The following is a 21,380-nucleotide window of genomic DNA, read 5'->3' as shown; positions in this document are numbered from 1 at the left end:
TCTGTAAGTCTCTTCTTCCTTCCATCTTCTCTCATTACCATACACTTCTTACCCTCTTATGTTTCCTTGCTACTTGTATCTCTTTCATTTTCTGTATGTCTGCTACTCTGTTTTTCCTCCTTTTGAATGGAGATTGAGGCTGACTTCAGGCCCCAATCTTCAGATAGCCACAGACATGATCTCATCTTTCTGTGGGTACAAAGTCACGATTCTATCAGAAATCAGTATGATCCTGGAACTCCTTTTTGGAACAGTCTGATGCAGTGAATCTTTCAGTGAAATTATAGGCTGAGTGTTAACTGCCTTCACCTTATCAGACAGCATTCTCTATTCTCCCCATCCCACCCCCCTCCAACTTTCATAGCCCATTGGTTTGTAAAATCAACTTGTAAGAGACTGGGATAGAGCTAGTCTCCAAGTCCAAAAAGCACACTATTCAGAATAGTCCTTGGGTAATGTTATTTCACTTTTTAAAAATAGAAACTATACTGCTACAACAAAAATAGGTGGGGTGCAGCAGGGGGTTTGAGGGAAACAGTTGTGCAATTGGAAAACCTGTAAAAAGTTAGCATTCGTCTGCAGCTGAGACTGTTAATGTGCAGCTCCATTGACATGGAACTAGGAGCTGGGCCTCTGAAGCTTTTCTGCCCACTTAAACATAAAAGCAAGAATGTGGCACCAAATGCTCCAGAACTATTCATCCCTCAGGTGCAGACTGCAAATTAATGTGTTTTAGGGGACTGCAGAACAATTGGCCGATCTGGGCAAGTTGTAGAATCCCCTTGTGTAAAGTGGCCATGGCGCTGTCACTGGTGGAGGCACTCGCAGCCGCTGGCAATGCCTTTATTAAGATTTGGACCAGTATCCATCAAGGTTCAAGCTAACAGTGCAGCCTTGCAGTGGGTTGGGAGAATGCCTGAACTGACTGCACAACATGCAGTCCAATGGCTGAAGCTGCTGCCAATCACTCGTGGAGTGAGATGGAAGTGGGTGGGGTTTCGGAGAAGTGCACTACACACTGGCCATCTAAACGGTGGCCAGCACTCTCTGGCATGCCTGAAGGGGCCTTCAGACTTAACCAAGAGAGGTCCTTAGGACTCATGTGATAACCTATATGCCTCTCCCTTTTATACTGCAGGAGGAGAACATCAGGATCATGGAACCTGGTGATTTATCGGCATGCCTTATGGCTTACAGAGGCCACAGAAGAGGAAGAAGAGAGCAGCAGAGGCACCTGGCTCAACAAAGGAGCACCTCAAGATGAGAGGACAGCAGGGCCTGCTGTGCATGCAGCTGAAGATCCACAGAGCTGTCGCTCATAGGTGCCTCACTAGACCCAGGGTGTATAGACAGCACTTGTCATTCCTACAACTGACCAAGAACCAGTGTCGCCAAAGAATGCGCATGTTTAGGGATCTAGTCAGTCACTTATGTCACCTGCTGCAGGATTTGGCACCACAGGGACATGGAGGGCATCCAGTGCCAGCTAAATTTTTAAGGCAGTGTCTCCAAAGGCAACCTGCGCAGAATCTCGCAAACCTCCACGCACAAGTGGATCCATGGATGCCATCTTTGTGAAGGCACAGAATTTTATGCATTTGGCTCAGGATCAGGAAAGCCAGGAAGCACTGGAAATTGTGCAGATCTCAGGTTTTCCACGGATGCAGGGTGCTATAGACTGCACTGATGTGGCGCTTAGATCTCCAAGGTAACAAGAGGTCCACTATATCAACTGCAGGGAATCAACTTGCTGAATGTTCAACTGGTCTGCGACCACCACAAACGCATCCTATAGGTCTGCACATGATTCCCAGGGAACAACCAGGGCTCCTACATCCTTAGCAAGTCTTAGATCCCTGGCATCTTCTAGGACCCACAGAGGCTGTAGGGATGGCTCCTTGGTGACAAGGGCTACCCACAGAGGATGTGGCTGATGATGCCTTTGTGGCGGCGTCAGATTGCAGCAGAGCAATGGAATAATGAGGCTCATGGACTTTTGTGGAGCAAATGATATTCATCATTAAAAATGAGGTTCCAGTGCCTCAACAGGTCCTGTGAGCACTGCAATACAGGCCAGAGGGTGTCACGCAACATAGCTTGCTGCATGCTACACACCCTGGTGCTGCAATAGTGGGGAGGAACTGACTGAGGAGGAGATGGAAGAGCTGCACGTCTTCCCCCCTGATGAGGAGGATGATGAAGGGAATAACAGTAATAAGGTCCTCAAAGGCGAGGATGCAGGCAATGAGGCCATCACACTGGCCAGATGAGGCAGGCACATTCAGGAGGCCCTCATAGCTGCTAGATTTGTGGAGGATGATATTCAGTGAGGACAGTTCTGACATCTTCACATTGCATCTGTGAACATTGGACTCCTGTGTGGCTGATGGAAGTACACATACCCTCAGTGCTCAGGATCGTATCATGGAGACTCAGCGGAGGGCCTAATAGTTGCTGGATTTCAGGAGGATGATTTGCTGTGAGGACACTCCATAGATCTTCACATTGCCCATGTGAATGTCTGGCTGAGAGCAGCTCGCTCGCGCTCTGTGATCTGGGTCATATCACATACACAGCCGTGAAACTTTAATTGCACCTGATCTTTTGTCAGCCTTCAGCACCTGTCCCCTTCAGGAGCACAGCATCACCGGATATGGATGCTGAAGAGATGGGGGGGCCAGCCCCACCTCAAGGTGCTGAGAACACATGGAGAGAACAATGGAACCCTGACACGAGACAGGAAACAGAAGGAATAAGCGGGTATTTTTCCGAATGGCAGGCAGTGACTAGTGGGGTATCGCAGGGATCGATGCTGGGACCCCAGCTATTCACAATATATTAATGATTTACATGAGGGAAGTAAACATAATATCTTCAAATTTGCAGATGACACAAAGCTGGGTGGGAGGGTGAGCTGTGAGGAGGATGTAGAGATGCTTCAGTGTGATTTGAACAAGCTGAGTGGGCAAATGCATGGCAGATGCAATATAATGTGGATAAATGTAATGTTATCCACTTTGGTAGCAAAAACAGGAAGGCAGATTATTACCTGAATGGCTATAAATTGAGAGGGGAATGTGAATCGAGACCTGGGTGTCCTCGTACACCAGTCGCTGAAGGTAAGCATGCAGGTGCGTTAGGTGATAAAGAAGCAAATGGTATGTTGGCCTTCACAGCAAGAGGATTCAAGTACAGGAGCAGGGATGTCTTGCTGCAATTATCCAGGGCCTTGGTGAGAGCACACCTGGAATATTGTGTACAGTTTTGGCCTCCTTTATCTGAGGAAGGATGTTCTTGCTATAGATGAAGTGCAGCAAAGGTTTACCAGACTGATTCTTGGGATGGTGGGACTGACACATAAGGAGAGATTGAGTCGGTTAGGATTATATTGGCTGGAGTTCAGAAGAATGAGCGGGGTGGGGAGATCTCATAGAAACCTTTAAAATTCTAACAGGACTAGACAGGGTAGATGCAGGAAGGATGTTCCCGATGGTGGAGGAATTCAGAACCAGGGGTCACAGTCTGAGGATATGGGTAGACCATTTAGGACTGAGATGAGGAGAGATTTCTTCACCCAGAGAGTGGTGAGCCTGTGAAATTTGCCACCACAAAGTAGTTGAGGCCAAAACATTGTATGTTTTCAAGAAGGAGTTAGATATAGCTCTTGGAGTGAAAGGGATCAAAGGATTTGGTGGGGGGGTGGGGGGGGGAGGGTGGCGGGGGGGAAAGGGAAGGGAAGTGGGTGCAGGCTATTGAGTTGGATGACCAGCCATGATCATGATGAATGGTGGAGCAGGCTTGAAGGGCTGAATGCCCTGCTCCTATTTTCTATGTTTCTGATGTTATGGCAGCAATGACTAGCACCATTGAGGTGCAGGCATTGCAATTGGTCCAGTGAGTGTGAAGCTGGACCATCACTTTGGTCCGAAGGTTACACACTGCACGGGGAAGAGGTCCTGGACTGAGACACCTGCCTTTATCTTGTGCAGGAACCAAGGTTTCACATCTGAGTGACACGAACACTTCTCATCATAATGAGGAGCCATAGGCAAGGAGAAATTCTTGGGAGTTCATTTACAATAATGAACATTATGTACAAGTGATTAATATCCATTCCCAGGCTGTGCAACTCCAAAAGAGTTACATCTTAGGGGCCTTCATGGCTCCTTGCAGGCATTGCCTGTCTTTTACCAGGACCTGACCAAAGTCTGGAACATGGTCACCTCGTGACGCAGCTCTCCCCCGTCAGGAGTAGCAGCTATCGTCAGCTGCTGCTCAGGAATCCGCCCCTCCGTCCCTTTCGGTGGCTGGTGGAGAGGAGGGCTGTGGCTGCTGGGGTGACCTGGATTGGGGATGTGCTGGGTGGCAGAGGAGTAGGCTGGATGCTCCCACAGGAGTTGGCACATCCATGGGTGCCCAGCTCATGGCCATTGCCATTCAAGACCTCAGGACGGCTGTGCTCAGACCCAGAGTCATACTGGGCCTTGAGGTGGCCCAGGTATGTGGTGGTCTAATGTCTGAGCGTTCCCCTGTTCGGACAGAATTCCACATTGGCCCCGAACCCTCCCTCGGGAGCTGGTGCCCCACAATAGGAGCCACCTCGAGGAAATGCCCTCCGTGCCCTTTAGCATGTTGTGGAGGGGCTTTCTGTCCGGCTGCTGCTGCACACCCTTCACTTCCTTGCCCTTGCCCAGACATGCCCTGGCGTGCCTTGTTGCAGTCCAGCAGCAGAGGCCCCCATTGGCGGGCCATCTACAGAGGTGTCCTCCCGTTTTCCGTCGGGGACCTGGGGTGGAGGTTGTTGCACACAGCAGTTCCATACGTTCTGCCATTGTGTCGGTTAACAGACTCCCAAGATACCTGCTCTTCTGCGGTCTTGAGTCCATGGACCATGCTTATATAGGGTGTTGTAGGCTGCACTCCCTTTTCAGTTATTTAAAAAACCTTTTTATTACTGTTTTGTTTGCACTTCAGTCCCATGCTCCTGATCTACGGGCACCCAGTGTGGAGGGGGGCCGGGAGGGAGGAGGACCTCATCGTGAACCTGCTCCTTGGCCAAGTTAGCCATTAAGAGGTCCAGGCAGCGGGCGATGGAGGGTGTTGTCCTACCCGACTGTTTGTCTCTCTTCCGCGGCTATGTTTGCAGTTGGGTGTCCCTGGAAAGGGAGCATGCGATGTCTGCCGGCACTGTCAAGACCGTCCATGCCTGGTGGGCACCATGGGGTCTGGGGTGCTTTATCGACCCTCTTAATCACATTTTGATTTGATGTTTATTAGTTTTCTTTAAACTTTGTCTTTGGTTTTACAGCTAACCTAACTTAGGGGCTATGTTTACTTTTATCCCTCATTTTATTAACTTAGTTTAATTATTTGACTCTGAAAGAGTTACATCTTCTTAACCTTCCTAACCCTGTAGCTACATCTTGGTGCTCCCTTGAAATCCACAGCAGAGGTGGAGCCAGCCTGCTGACTGCTACACCCTGTCTGTGATGACTTCAGTGTGCGTCCTGTGGAGGGCTGAGACCTGGACGGCTCCGGCCTGCTTTGGATGTCCTGTTGTTGGCCAGCTGCATTCTCCTCTGCCTGTGGAGCAGGAGCTCCTGGGATCAAAGGAGGAGGGGATTTGGATCAGCTGGACATTCCTGGGTGAATGGCCCTGGGCTGTCAAGCTTCTCATCCTCCTCACTATGGTTGCCTGATGGCCCCTGGCTGACTCTTCGAGGAGAAGGGGAACCTGGAGTGAGATTGAGCTGCCCCGCAGTGCTCTCACCTTGACACTGTTGGAGATCATCTATGGTGCCTGCAATGGCGTTCAGCCCCTGCAGCAATGCAGGACCAATATCCTGGACTAAGGTCTCCATGGCAGCCACCATCCTGCCAGTGTTGACCTCAGTGTGTCGGCATGCTGGAGCTATTATCTCTGACTGAAGGCGGACTGACTCCTCCATTGACCCTCGCAATCTGAGGAGTGCACCAGGCATCCCTTCCTGATGTTCCCGTGATTGTCTTTGCAGCTCCACCAACTGATTTAAGGACCAAATCCAGAGGCTCATCATCTGACTGGGACTCAGCAGATTCCTTGCCTCCAGTACTCCTCTGAATGCCAGCGACCAAGGATGCCCCTATCGCTGCCTGTTGTGGAACATGCTGTGCTCACCTGATTGTGATCCCGAGGCTACTCTATATCTAGGTCCCACTGAGGTGTGTTGCTGTGCTGGTGGAGGGTGTTGGTGAGTGTAGTGTGGGGTCTTCAATGGTGCTGCCCTCAGTGTTCTCACCTGAGTTGCTCTTGGCGCTTGGGCAGGGGTCACAGTTGCCTGGGGCCAAGTGTCAGATGTACCTAGGAGAGAGTGGAGATTATTAGTGCTTGGCAGCTGCGTTGAACACTGAAGAGTGGAGTTAGTAGAGGGATGATGTCGTGCAGGATCCTCACCTCACTGTTTGGCGCCAATGTCACAGTCGATGCAGGAACAGTCCATGTTGTCTCTGGCCAGCTCCAAAGCAGGAATCTCGAAAGGAATTAGGACCTTGATGTCTGGCACTCTGCCCTGGACTAGGACCTCTCCCACTATGCATGATTGTGTCCTTCATAAAGACAGATGGAGAGAGTGTGAGCAAAGTGCATGCCAGGCCAAATGAGAAGGATGCCAGGTGTGCATGTGTGCTGAGTGGAGCCATGGACAGGATGAGGAGATCATCTCCAGAGATGATGCCAGATGGAGATGTAAGTGTATGTGAGAGGTGATGTCACTTGAGCTGGCAGTGAGATGCCAGTGAATCTGTGATAGGCTTGAGTGGATGAGTTGAGATTGATGAGATGGTTGACTTACCCTGATGGCAAAAATGAGATCATTCATCTGTTTTCAGCACTGAATAGCTGACCTCTTGTGTGCAGCATTGGCATTGACCATTTTTGCCACCGCCTCCCAAGCTGGAGTGGTGAGACTGATGGGCCTCCTGTGGCCAAAGCTGGGGAAGAGAAAATCACGGTGGTCCTCCAGCATCCAGAAGGTATGTAAAACATTTCTCATGCCTGCTGCTGCACTTAGTGCAAATCTGGGATGATTCTGCCCTATGCCTATACAATGTTTATTATCAATATCATGACTGAACAGTATTAGTGACAATGTTGGAAATTACATTTGAAATCATGTAACAGATACTTTTTATGAAGTGTTGTCACGCTGTATAGTGTAAAAACCAGCTGAGTGGAATCATGGACAATCTTGGTAGGAAATTTCATTCACGCAGCTTGAACTGCTTTGGTGCAAAATATAGTTGATAGCATCACTTGTATAATTTAAGCTTGGAGATCCAAGAGGATAGTTTTGCCAAAATATATTTTTAGCTGTACAGCAAAATATAACTTGCTGATCTTTTAGCTGTAGTGTTGTAATACACAATTTTTAGCCGTCCACCTAAAACAAATCTAGCATTTAAATAGTAATTCCTCCCAGCAATTATCATAATTAACAGTGCTGTTAGGGAGGGAGTTCCAGGATTTTGTCTATGGTGTAGGTACACCCACAGCGCTGTTAGGGAGCGAGTTCCAGGATTTGGACCCAGCGACAGTGAAGGAACAGCTGATTTTATATTTCCAAGTCGGGATGGTGAGGGGCTCGGAGGGGAACTTCCAGGTGGTGGTGTACCCCATGTGTCTGCTGTCCTTGTCCTTCTAGATGGTAGAGGCCATGGGTTTGGGCAGTGCTGTTGAAGGAGCCTTGGCGAGTTGCTGCAGTGCATCTTGTAGGTGGTACACACACTGCTGCCACTGTGCGTCAGTGATGGATGGAGTGAATGTTTGTGGATAGGGTGCCCATCAAGCAGGGGCTGCTTTTTTTCCTGGATGGTGTCAAGCTTCTTGTGTTGTGGGAGCTGCACTCATCCAGGCAAGTGAGGAGTATCCCATCACATTACTGACTTGTGCCTTGTAGATGGTGGACAGGCTTTGGGGGAGTCAGGAGGTGAGTTACTCACCGCAGGATTCCCAGCCTCTGACCTGCCCTTGTAACAACAATATCTGTGGTTGGTTCAGTTCAGTTTCTGGTCAATGGTAACCCCCAGGATGTTAGTGGGGAATTCAGTGATGGTAATGCCATTGACTGTCGAGGGGCGATGGTTGGATTCTCTCTTGCTGGAGGTGGTCACTGCCTGGTACTTGTGTGGCGTGAATGTTACTTGTCAGTCCAGGTCGTGCTGCATTTGGACATGGACCGCTTCAGTATCTGAGGAGACATTTTGCAGGACTTGGTGACTTTGGCAATGTTTGGCAATTAATCATTGTGTTTTGAGCCCACAGTTCAGTTCAGTACGATTCTTTACAGATCTTCAGCCCAGGTCCTTCTTATAACTCTATGTCCCATGTCCCCATCATGCGGCATGTCCCACACATAGGGTTCCACCGCCATCAGTCAACACTGTCTTATATCACAGAATCATAGAAGCACACAGTACAGAAGAGGCCCATTGGCAAGTGTCCCATATCAGTTGATTCTCAAGGCTCCAGCAATGATAATTGTGATAAATGCATTTAAGCAGTAAGTGTGGATGAAACAGAACTGTGGATAAACTGTATATTTAAAAAAAAAAAAATAACCAGTTCAGACCAGTACCACAGCTAGTTCAACAATATTACTGGCATTTCCTAATGGGCTGCCAGTATTAGACATGCCACCAGCCAGCTTACTGATTTTATTGCCAGTATTAACCGTTAATCTCAACTGGAACACCAGTTCTCAGCTGCTACACATGAACAGGCAGACACACAAGGAGCAGGAGTAGGCCATTTGGCTACTCAAGCCTGCACCACCATTTAATAAGATCATGGCTGACCTGATAATATCCTCAAATCTCCCTCCAGCCCACCCCCAATAGCCCATCGCACTCCCTTCCCTCCCGCTCGCTTACCAAGAACCTCTCCACCTTGGCCTTAATATTCAAACACTCTGCTTCCACCGCCTTTTTGTGGGAGAGAGTTCCAAAGACTCATGAGCCTCCTGAGAGGAAAAATTTCTCCTTGTCTCTGTCTTAAATGGGCAACCCCTTATTTTGAAACTTACCCCTCATTCTAGATTCTCTCCCACAAGAATTGGCTGAATGGCAAGAAGTAGAGGGTGATGGTGGAGGGGTGTTTTTGTGACTGGGTGCCTGTGGGTTCCACAGGGATTGGTGTTGGGTCCCTTGCTGTTTGTGGTGTACATAAATGATTTACACTTAAATGTAGGAGGGTTGATTAGTAAGGTCATGGATGACACTAAATTTGGTGGGGTGGTAAATAGTGAGGAGGACAGCCTTAGATTGCAGGAGGATATAGATGGGCTGGTCAGATGGGCTGATCAGTGGCAAATGGAATTTAATCCGGATAAGTGTGAGATGATGCACTTGGGCAGGACAAACAATGCACAGGAATACAAAATAAATGGTAGGAACCTGGGAAGTATCGATGATCAGAGGGACTTTGGTGTGCATGTCCACCAGTCCCTTATTGTAGCAGGACAGGTAGATAAGGTGGTTAAGAAGGCATATGGGATACTTGCCTTTATTAGCCAAGGCATAGAATGTAAGAGCATGGAGGTTATGCTGGAACTGCATAAAAAGCTGGTTAGGCCACAGCTAGTGTTGCATGCAGTTCTGGAATCCACATCATAGGAAGGATGTGATTGCACTAGAGTGCAGAGGAGATTTACCAGGATGTTGCCTGGGCTGGAGAGTTAGTTATGAGGAGAGATTGGATAGGCTGGGGTTATTTTCCTTGGAGCAGAGGAGTTTGAGGGGGGGACATGATTGAGGTGTATAAAATTGAGGGGCATAGATAGGGTAGACAGGAAGGAACTTTTCCCCTTGGTGGAGAGATCAATAACCAGGGGGCATAGATTTAAGGTAAGGGGCAGGAAGTTTAGAGGGGATGTGAGGAGGAAGTTTTTCACCCAGAGGGTGGTGGTGGGAATCTGGAACTTCCTGCCTGAAAGGGTGGTAGAGGCAGGAACCCTCATTTAGAAGCATTAGGATGTGCACTTGCAATGCCATAGCATTCAAGGCTATGGGCCTAGTGCTGGAAAATGGGATTAGAATAGTTAGGCACTTGTTTGACCGGTGTGGACTCAATGGGCTGAAGGGCCTCTTTCTATGCTGTAGACCTCTTTGACTCTATGACTATAAATTGGTCACAAATTATTGCTGAGATTTATGGACCTTGATGATATGCATTACCGCTTGCCACTAAACTATCAAAAAATATATTGTAAGCATCCATCCGTTCTCTCCACAGAGCTGAATATTTGCAACATTTCCTGTTTCAGATTTCCAGTGCCTGCTCCTTTTTGGGAATTGTTTTTAAATTAGGGCTGTCAGCAGTGGTAAACATTGGCGGTTTCATCACATGACCTCCCACCTCCAACTACCTGCAAACAGTTCATTTCCCCATCTGTAATATCTCATCTAATAAATGGTGTTCATTGAAAATGTTTTATAATGCCTCCAACATTTTTTCTCCTAGATTGGTCACAGCAATGCCCATGGTGTTAATCTTTAGTTCCTCAAGATGTCAGAACAATCCTGTAAGAATGGCATCCTGATCTGTCCTAAATTTGTTACATTTCCTGTATTCCCTCTGTAATATTATTTCAGGCTGCTGCCTGAATGAGACCTGAGTATATGTAAATGGGAAAGTTTAATTTTTTTTTGCCACTGACTGAAACTGGAGCCAATGTCCTTGTCCTTGGAGATGAAGTCCTTTTATCTTCCATTTCCCCATCTCAGCCAGTAACAATCCTCCTATCACAAATCTCTGGAAAAAAGTGTTCTTCCAAAGAAAAGATAAATCACAGAACATTTTTTTTCATTTTTCTTTTTGAATGCTCCATCTATAAAAGTGAAAAGTGTTGTTCAATCTGTACAAAGCATTGATTAGACCACAGGTGGACTATTATGTACTGCTCTTGGCATCATATATTAGAAAGAAAACAGGTACAGCCACAATTCTCTGGAATTATACCAGAAATGAAAGGCATGAAGAAAAACACAAACAATTAGGGCTCTTTTATTGGAATAGAAAATAAGAGTGATCTAATAGTGGCTTTCAAAGTTAGAAAAGTGTTTTCAGAGGTTAAATAGAAGCTTATCATGACCAGTTGCCAAATGAGTAACAAGGGTATATAAGTCAGGATTATCATTAGACGGAAGTGAGGAAAGTTAAGAATTTTTCACATTGCAGATTATAAGAACGTGCAGTGCTTCACCATTGGCTATTGAAGCAGATGCTATAACATGTTAACATTAACACTATGTATACATTAACATTATATGTTAACACTAACATAGGTTCAAGTGGAGCATGAATGGCCTGTTTGTGTTATATATCCTATGTGATAGTTAAAAGAGAATTGGGTAAATGTTTGAAAACGAGAGGATGCTGAAAGGGTGAGGGGAATGGATCTATTTAAATCCAAATTGAAGAACTGCCAGTGACTCTGCCCGAAGTGTCTAAGTAACCTATTTCTGTGCAGTAATTGCTATGATTATACTGTGCACTGTGGTTGCTCCACTAGAATTTAGGATGGTCAACAGCACTTCTATATGGTGTAAAAAAAAAAACTATTAATAGAACACATTTCATGTCTGTTATCACAGTCTCAACGTTCACCATAGTAATTTAATCCATTTCAAAAACATAAAATCCAAAGGCCTTATGAAATGGATGATACTGCAGTGTTATTACAACAGTAATAAGAAACCTGTTAGCCGAGGACAAATGAGCATACACTTTAGATTATCTCATCAGTTCCTTTAAGAAAGGGGGAAAACTGAATTTTCTTCGGGTTGTGACAAATTGAAATTGGCTAGGCATAAATTAGATTTTATATCTCATCAGAGTTTCTTTATAGTGATGTTCAGCAATGTAAATGGCTTTTAGAAATGTAGAACTCATTTTCTGATTAAAGAGGTACTTCCATGAAGGTGTGCTGCCAACCTTTTCAATGACAACTCAACTTATCACTGCAGCACAAAAGTGTTCATGCATGAGGTTAGAGTAATGGAAATGAAGAATGTTCTTTTTTTATCCTCTGTAGCAATCAAGACCATGGTCAGATCAGTCAACCTTTGGGAGGGAGTAAATGTGCAGTATTGGATCAGTCATCTGTTATATAGCCTGTCTTATTTGCTTCATGGAAAATAGTGAATTAAGCATGTAAAGGAGGCACAAACATCCCATTAGTACACCCTCCCTCCTTTAACTACCCTAAACTGCCACGCCAACAGTGGATGCACAACTCAAAATGATCTCATTAACAGTTACATTCTAAAAGCTTGTTCAATTAATATTTAAGTAATAAAACATAAAAGCATTTGCTTTTCTATTTTGTCATTAGCTGATTAATAATAAATTCAGTGTTCATCTTTTTGTTGAAAATAACTTGTGAAGGAAAAATGATACGTGAGGCATCAGTGCCATTGGCACAAGCTAAAGGTGGGGTGTGCAAAGAGAACTGCAGTAGAATGCCACTGTTCCAAACTGGTCAGGACCAAACCAAGATCAGATAGCAATTTGTTTGGGTTAGTGGTTTACTATAAACTGAGAATAAAATAACTGCATCTATGAATTTGGTAGCCATTTACAGAGCTAACATAAAATGAACCATTTATCAGTTTTACAGTATGCCCTTTGTATGGTCTGGTTTCAGAGATGTGTAAGCGTTTTATTCTTTAGGTAAGACTTTAGTATCTTCGTGCCTACTACTGAACATCTATTGCTACTGAAAGTTAACCCATTTTTTTTTTAAAAGGCAACATTCTGATGATTCCAAATTTTTGTCATTGAGATCAACACCTATAAGCAATACTAATAGCCAGTTAGTCTAGTGCTGGCACGGTGATTGCAAGCAACTGGAGGAAGTATGCTGATTTGAAAATAATGTTTTGAATCTGGAGTCTCAGGTTTGAAATTTGCCAATGAAATAAGGTTTGTTAATTTCTGTCAATAGTTCGGTTCTAAAGTCTGAAGATGAAGCTTATCTTGGTTTTCGTGGAAATATTTTCTTCTTTACCTCTCAGATGTACGTTTAGTACGAATAGATATCAATGGTGGATTCAATCATGGAGATCTATATCCGCGACCCTCTACTGGATTTCCAACCCCAACCATGGCATTTAATGGAGCCAAGCACATTCCCCTTAGGCATGAAAATCAGAGACAGAATCAGGCTGCACTTGTATTTCTCCCATTGATCCAATGCAGAAAAGCCTTGACACAGAGCTGGGAGCAAACAGCATTGGTGGATGACGTGTGGGGCCCAAAGAAAGGGGAAAATTGCTCAGCATTAATAGCAAAGCTGCGTTTATTTGTGCTGCAACACTAGGAGGTGCACTTTCTTCCTGCACATACGCTGATGCCATGTCAGTATTGGGCTGTTTAAAGTGACAGATGCTTTTAAGTGTAACTTTGTTTTCTGTCACTGAATTATGCACTTGTTTGCAAGCTGTTGTTGTATAACTGTTTCCATTACAACATAATCAGCCAGTGGGAAAAATTGCAACTTCTAAGACTACACCCATTTTAACAGTCAGGTTCTTGTAATGGCAAAAATAGATATTTCTTCCCTCAGAAACCAATTTGTTTGGCTGAGATCTAATCTTGGAAAACAAAACTATGTATTCTTAACTGTGAAGTTTCACCATTAGTAAAAATCAGCAAAAGATATTTTGAATAAAATACATAAGGGGGAAAAAAAATCGTCATCCAATGTGGGGTCAAAATCAAGTCCCATTAACTCCCTACAAAAACCTTTCCAACTTGTTCACTTGTTCAAGTTGTTCCAATAAATTAAAAGGAAAATATTGTTTTAGTGGTTAAAGTTGCAGTGTTAAACTGGCCTTTTTACCATATAACTGCATTTTCACTTAGTTTCTTGCCTTTTAATTTACTGCAGTAGCTAATCCCAATGTATTATAATTAGCAGTCTTCTATGTACTATTGCAACTTTAATTGCTTCCATTTGTATAAAATGACAGCCTCTCATTCTTATGATTTAAGAAGTTTTGATTTTAAAATTGTTGGGATTGATTTCAATGGGACAGTAGTTTGTGACATATACTTCAAGTTAGTGGAGTACAGTAGCTGCTCTGAGAGAATCTGCATATGCTCCTGCTGCCACAATGCAGGCCAGTGTACATGCACAACTGCTCCTGAAGCCTTTCTGATCAATGGCAAGAGTTAGTGTAATAACAACATGGTAATCCAATTCTGATTAAGTTCTCCTCTCATCCCATAATGAATAATGCCTGTCGCTGTTGTCAGCAAAGCTGAACAAATCTTTTGGTTGTAATTTATGTGTGTTGCCATGCATATTGTGACATGGTGATAAGCATGATAAACCGTTTGTAATGTATTTACCAGATATATATATATATATATATATATATATATATATTAAAAATAACTAACAACAACTTGTATTTAAACAGAGCTTTTAATGTAGCAAAATGGCCTAAGGCACTTCACTGGAGCCTTATCAAACAAAATTTGACACTGAGCCTCATAAAGAGATAATAGGACAGATGACAAAAAACTTGGTCAAATGAGCTAGGTTTTAAGGAGGAAACACAAGTAGAGAGGGAAATCCAGAGCTTAAGTCCATGGCAGTGGAAGGCACTGGAACAGTCCTCTCAGCAATGGGCCTGGCTCAGTTACTATTTTGACTGAAAAACAAATCGACTTATTAGTTTGTAGCTATCATTGGTGCATTTATCTTGGTCTCCATTTCTTTCATTTCTACCTTACTTTCTCACAGAACCTGATCCATGGTGGTCTATTACAGCATGTCCCTGCCTCTGGACCAAAGATGATTTTGTTATTTCTTAGAACTATTCTTTTCATCCTGAAGTTCAAACAATATCTGGCCAGTGATAAAATAAAGTGGAGAACAATCCGACCTACAAAGTGGCAGTAAACCACATGAAAGAAAAGGTTCACCTATCATGATTGGGTCTAGAGTTGTTTAAAACATTATAATTTATTTTGAAGCATAAATCAAGATCTTCAATATACACAAATGTTCAATAATCCACTATAAAGTTGTAATTACATAGTGACAAGGACTTGTAATTTCTGCATCTTCATAATTATTGATATTAATGTAATGGTTTTACTGCAGCGACCTGGCAGGAAGCAGAAATGGGAGGAATCAGAAGAGACCACAGCCCTTCAGATTTTCCTTGATAATTATATCTACTACTGCATCAAACACAAACTTAACATTTTGTGTGTCTGTAGCACAAGTCATATGTGAGTAAATCTCTTTACTATCTTGTCGCAGGTTGAGATCCAGGTATTGAGTCTTGATGTAATTTCCAGCATCTTCAAATGTGTTGGAGCCTGGTGAAAAAGATGAACAAACTCAAAGGAGACATATATTTTCATACTAAACAGAGGTAAAGAAGGTTTATTTATCCCAACTATATTTGACACATGGCTCAGATTCAAGCTCTCTACAGGCTTGTATCCTGTGTAATCTTGCACAAAAAAGCCCACGGGGATGACAATAAAAATATTGAGATGATGGGCTTGATGATCAAGTTGTTTGATGCTGGTGAAGTTCAGGCATGAAGGGTTAATCAATTAGGACTACATTCTTCCATGCACTATTTTAGGTAAACAATCTAGTTAAAGTAAACATGACTGAAACTGGAATAAAAAGTTACTAGGAAATTAAATGTAAACACATTAGTTAATACAGAATCAAAACATATACTCCTATCTCCATAACAGTGAGGCCTTGAAGCTTTATATTTTATACCAATTCTTGCCTTCCTTATCTCTTTTCTGTATATTGTATTATCAGAGATGCCCTGTCTCTCTCCTGCCCCCTAGGTTTCCAGCTGCCTATCAAGCAGTTCTCTCCCATTCACTACCACCCTGAACCATGTCTCTTATTTCTTAATCAGTCTTGATGTCTACTATCTTCATTTTCAACAAGGCTCTCATTGCTCTAAATTTTCAACCCTAAAATCGGCAAAAAAAATTGAGCGGCAGGAATTCCTGATTCTGGAACCTACACATCAAAAAAGCTTCAAGTGCTTGTAGTAGCACCTTATTTCCCTCAGGATGCTTCCTGTTACTGGGAGATTCTTAATTAACAAAAAGTAATCAAAACCAGCAGAAAACAAATAGAAAGTCTTCTGGTCAAGTATACGTAAGATTTCAGTTCATAATTCTTAAATGTTTTAGAAATAAGAACCTTTAAACCTGTAAAATTTACTCTTAAAATCTGTAGTGGACTTCCCACCTTTGAATGTTTCTCATTATCAACTGCAGCCACCTAATGACAGTCTGCTGTCAAATACTTTACCAGATTTAATTTCCAGTTAACTTCAAAGTGAATTACAACTTCTTAGTGGTACATTCTAATTTTAAAATTACAAATAAAAATTAGCTTTTAAAAGCACAGCAACCTTGTCCATATTTTTATTACAAATTACAGGACCAGCTTCAAGTTTAATCTGCTCACACAACCACGGTTATATTCCTATCCACCTCCTGCACACTTGATTGCTCAAAACCTTTAGTTCAGTTCAATTATTTCGTGCTGATTTTACAAGCTATTCTACTTTTTTTGGAAGAAAACATCGTAAATGGAACAATAAACAAATAAATTATTTGCACTGGGATGTCATTTCAATAATTTGCTCGTCGTCTTGGTGAGTCAGACAGGAGTTTAGACAACTTAATTAATTTGCTGGAAATATCAGGCAGTCGTTTCACTGAAAAGCTCACTTTTTTTCCTATTAAATACTGCAGTTGGCAATCTCTGGTTCCTCTGTATATTTGTCTGCACAACATTACAATAAAGGATCCTTCAGTTTATTCATGATAGGGAATAAAAAAACATAGGGCAGGATATGGAGGTTGGTGAGCAGGGGCGGGACCCACTCGCCGACGCGGGATGACGGGCGGAACTCTTGACGTCACCCTGCCCCATTTAAATTTTCGGGTCGGCGGAGGTGCAGCCGAATCAGCTGTGCACCCGCCAACCTGTCAACGGCCTAGTGAGGCCATTTAAAAAGTAATTAGACTAGTTAATGGACCTGCCTGTCCAACCTTAAGGTTGACGGGCAGGCCGAGAGCTCTGGTGGGCTTCAGAGAAAGCATGAAGCCTCATCCATGAGCGGGATGAGGTTTCATGTAGGTTTTTAAAAATTTAATAAAAGTTTACTTAAATGTGATGGACATGTCCCAACTCAAGCGCGCCCCCAATCGAGGGTGCCGATCGGAGGCACGTCCACTCCTGAACCAACCTAACCCCTGATCAATCTTGCAGTATGAATGATGCTATTGAGAGTAATTTCGAAGGGTTGTTCTTGTTTTTTACTGGGATATATTTATTCTGGATTTCATAGAATATTGCTTGCAATGGCTTCTTTCACTCCCAAGGCATCACATCCAGTGTTCCTTAAGAATCTATCCTTGACCCCCTCCTATTTCTCACCTACATGCTGCCCCTCAGTGCTATCATCCAAAGGCACAGCATTAGTTTATACTTGTACGCTGATGACACTCTGCTCTACGTCCTCTCTTGAGTCTTTGTCAAACTATCAGACAGCTTTTCTGACATCCTGTACTGGATGAGTAGAAACTTCCTGAATTACATATTAGGAAGTCTGAAGCTGTTGTTTTTGGTCTCTGCTCCATTCCCTAGTCACTGATATCATTCCTCTCCCTGGCTACACTCTGAGATTAAACCAGTCTGTTGCAAATTTTGTGTCACGTTTGACCCCGAAATAAGCTTCTGATCTCATTTTCATACTGTCACTAAGATCATCTATTTCTGCCTCAGTAACTTTGACCAACTTTGCAACTATCAAAGTTCATCTAACGCTGAATTTCTAATTCATGCCTTTGTTATTTTTAGACTTGGCTATTCCAATGCACTCTTGGCTGGTCCTCCACATTTTAACCTTCATAAACTTGAGGTTATTTAGAGCTCTGTGTCTTACCTCATACCAAGTTCTGTTCACTTATCACTCCTGTGCTTGGTGACTTACTTTGGCTCTCAGTCAAGCAACGTCTTGATTTTAAAATTCTCATCCTTAGGTGGGCTTTTCTCCTGAAGTTGGGACCATTCACAGGTCCAAAGCCCATGCAGGCAGCAAGACCACAGCAGTAACCTTCCCGATGGTGGCCTTTTAATTGGCTGCCGCTGAGCCCGCTGTCCAGTTACGTTCACTGGGCTGGTACTCCATACTGCCAGGCTAACCAAATGGCAGACAACTCTACAGCCTTGGGCAGTGCCACTGAGAGGTGGTCACTGATGAGGCTGCAAGGAGAATGAGAGGGTGCCCTCGCAGGGGAGTTAGAAACTTTTCTCACTAGGGCTAGGCAGGCCCCAGCATTTGGAGGGACAACCCCTTCAACACTGGCATTGGGGCCATGGGGGTGGCCTTTGCTTTGGGGGCCCCTTCCTTAGGCCATAAAGCCTTTGCCTCCAATGGCTCCCCAACTGGCAAGCTGCCTCCTTGCAGCTGGCAGAGTCCACATGCAGTGGGGGATGGCACTCTGCCAGCAGCAAAATGTTGGCAGTCCAAGAAGATGGCCCTCAATCGGACCTTCAATTGGCTAAATCTGATTAGAGGCAACTAAGTTTCTGCCATTCCTGCTGCTGGTATAATGGGCTTGACAGCAGGATTGCACTGGGGAGCTATCCCGATTTGAATCCCTGATATTTTTCTGGACCCGCACCCCCCCACTCCTAGCCTGCCAGCTGTTCGCCGCTGTTGGGCAGAATTTTACAGTCCAGCTGAAGTCAATGTCTCGCTACATTTTATGGCCCTGCTCCCGCTGTGATGGGGCTTTAAAATTCGGTCCCTTCATTTCTAATCCCACCTGGGGTTCTTTCCTCCCCACCTCCAACCCCAGAACAAGATATCTGCACTCGTCTAATTCTGGCCTCTTGAACTTTCTTGATTTTAATCACCCCACCATTGGTGGCTGTACTTTCATTGCCTTGGCCCTAAGCTCTGGAGTCCCTTCTTATACTCTCTGCCTCCTGACACCTTTCTGCCTCTTTGCCTTGTTTTCCTCCTTTTAAGATATTCCTTAAAACCTACCTCCTTGACCAAGCTTTTGGCCATATAGTTTAATACCTTCTTATGTAGCTTGGTGCCATATTTTGTTTTATAATGCTCCTTGTGAAGTACCTTGGGAAGTTTTATTATAGTAAAGGTGCCATATAAATATCTTGTTGCTGTTGGATTCTATTGATCACCATTTTAAATGCTTCCCACTTCTGTTCTATTCATTTTTTCAGTAAATAATTCTAGTTTATTTTCCCTAGTTCCATTCTCATCCTCTTTAAAATCTGTTTTTTCCCCAATTTATTACTTTAGTCTTTGATTTATCTATGTCCTTCTTAATTTTTGTCTTAAGCTTATTATTTTGTGATCATTAATGCCTTGATGTTTCCTCTGAACTTCTCTGATCTATTCTGGTTCATTCTCCCTTACTAGTTCCCTCCCTCCCTTGAGCTTTTACATAACAGGTAAGAAAGGACTCCTACACACACTGTAAGAACTATTCCCTGTACTCCTTTCACTACCTCTTCTTTCCTGTTTACTTGGGGGTTATTTTTCATTGCTGTCTATGTTAGTAGGAATGGTCACATGGCGGTAACTTAGATGTCAGGTTTCACATTTCAGAATTCAACAGAATCAGAAAGAGGCATGATAGTAATACATAGAACAATACACTTGTACAAAGAAAATTATCCTTGCTTGTGTAGTTCATGCAATAGCTGGTGTGATAAATAGAAATGATAAACAGGTTCTTTGAGTAAAGCAAAGAATCAATCTTGGGGTTTAGGTGACAGTTATAGACCGAGCTTTGATCTTGTGCTTTATGATCTTTGAAACCTGAGATTTAAGTTACTGCTTTGTGATCATTCCAACTAACATAAAACACAGCGAAAAATAATAAATTGTCAGTGAGTGATTTTATCCAGGCAAATGGAGTAAGGATTATAATCTCTCTTCTCGGAAATGAAGAAATTGAAAATGGCCTGTGGTGAGTTTTTTTCGGAAGTTCTGCATGGGGTCTTCCAAAGGAAACCCAAATATTGGCCAGGCTTTTCCCCTCGGCAATTTGGGGACGGGGCCCGGTCACCGGGGGGAAAATGATGTGGGATGACGTCGGGAAGAAAAGTTTGTTTTCCACTGTCAGTATTCTCCCTGAGACAGGCCTTTGCCTCAGGGAGCAGCGCCCTGTTTCATGCACATGTGCGAAAGAGCGCACTTTGACAGTTGACAGTTGGAGATCCCCCCCCCCCCCCAAAACACAAAAAGCGCATAGCGCTTCCCTTCAGGGATGCTGCTGGGCGGGCCTTAATTGCCCCACCCATTTAAAATGGCGGCAGGCCCCGTTTCAGTGATGGGGGTCCGCTGTCTGCCCGCCACCGAGCCGGTGGGGCCCGAACGCCATCCGAGGGCAAGATTCTGCCCATCATATTTTGTTATTCCAAAGACTCATAGGATTTCTGTACATTTATTTAGCGGAACTCAGTAATAGAGTTTCGCATTGCTATGTTCTTCAAATGTTCCCCTTGTGTAATCTAACATCTTCTCTAAACTATTCTCTGCCTCTCACCATGCTTCAATCCATCTCCCTGCCTGGTCATATGATGCAGTAGTTAATTGTGGCACAAATACATTGAAACTGAATATTATGTAAAATGCTCAAACCTTAATTTATTGAAGATATTAATAAATTATTATTTTTTCATCTAATATTTTAATAATTTCAAGAAATATTTTCTCTCTGGTCTATCACTACATTTATATGTATGGAATATAACAGTTTCAACATGACTTATACAAAGGGCCATTCAACATTCTAGTACACCATCAGACAAAAGCCCACACCTGTACAAATTTAATAGAGGGCTAGACCTAGTTCTGATGAACAGTCATTGAACTGAAATGTTGGCCTGGATTTTCATCTGCAAGGCCGGTAACGGGTATTAGGAAAATTCCTGGCTTGGCCTGTCCATCTCAGGAGAAAGTGCCCGCAAAGGCGGGATTTTCATTGTAGTCAGAGATCAGAGCCTTAGCTTTCAATCAAGCAATGTTTTCTCCTGAGGCTTTTGGTGTTTTAGTACTCTAATGGATGTCTGGGCTCTCAGCCAAGAATACATAATGAGGCTTGGCTGAGAGCCCAGAAATCCATTAGCCTTTGAAACACAGCTACTGCCAGAAATGCTGAGTATTTCCAGAATTCTGTTTTATTTCAGATTTCTAGTATCTGCAGTATCTTGCTAATTTTTTTTTTTACTTGGATGATGCCTGGTATAAGAAGTACTATATTCGAAAAACTTTTAAAAATGGAGCTGTTTTCATTA

At 43.6% G+C, this 21,380-nt stretch overlaps 1 protein-coding gene across 1 annotated transcript in view; it reads right to left on the bottom strand.

Annotated features, from left to right (window-relative positions):
* Positions 1-15,179: 15,179 nt before the first annotated feature.
* Positions 15,180-21,380, bottom strand: part of LOC121285803 (guanine nucleotide-binding protein G(t) subunit alpha-3-like) — a 61,808-nt gene continuing 55,607 nt past the window's right edge. The window contains exon 8 of the mRNA XM_041202636.1: positions 15,180-15,370. Within this exon, the coding sequence (XP_041058570.1) occupies positions 15,180-15,370 (191 nt within the window). The remainder of the gene's footprint in view (positions 15,371-21,380) is intronic.

The sequence above is a fragment of the Carcharodon carcharias genome, chromosome 13 (assembly GCF_017639515.1).
Source record: "Carcharodon carcharias isolate sCarCar2 chromosome 13, sCarCar2.pri, whole genome shotgun sequence".
Classification (NCBI taxonomy): domain Eukaryota; kingdom Metazoa; phylum Chordata; class Chondrichthyes; order Lamniformes; family Lamnidae; genus Carcharodon; species Carcharodon carcharias.
The sequence above is the reverse complement of the archived record's forward strand: the minus strand, read 5'-3'. Positions and strand labels throughout refer to the sequence as shown.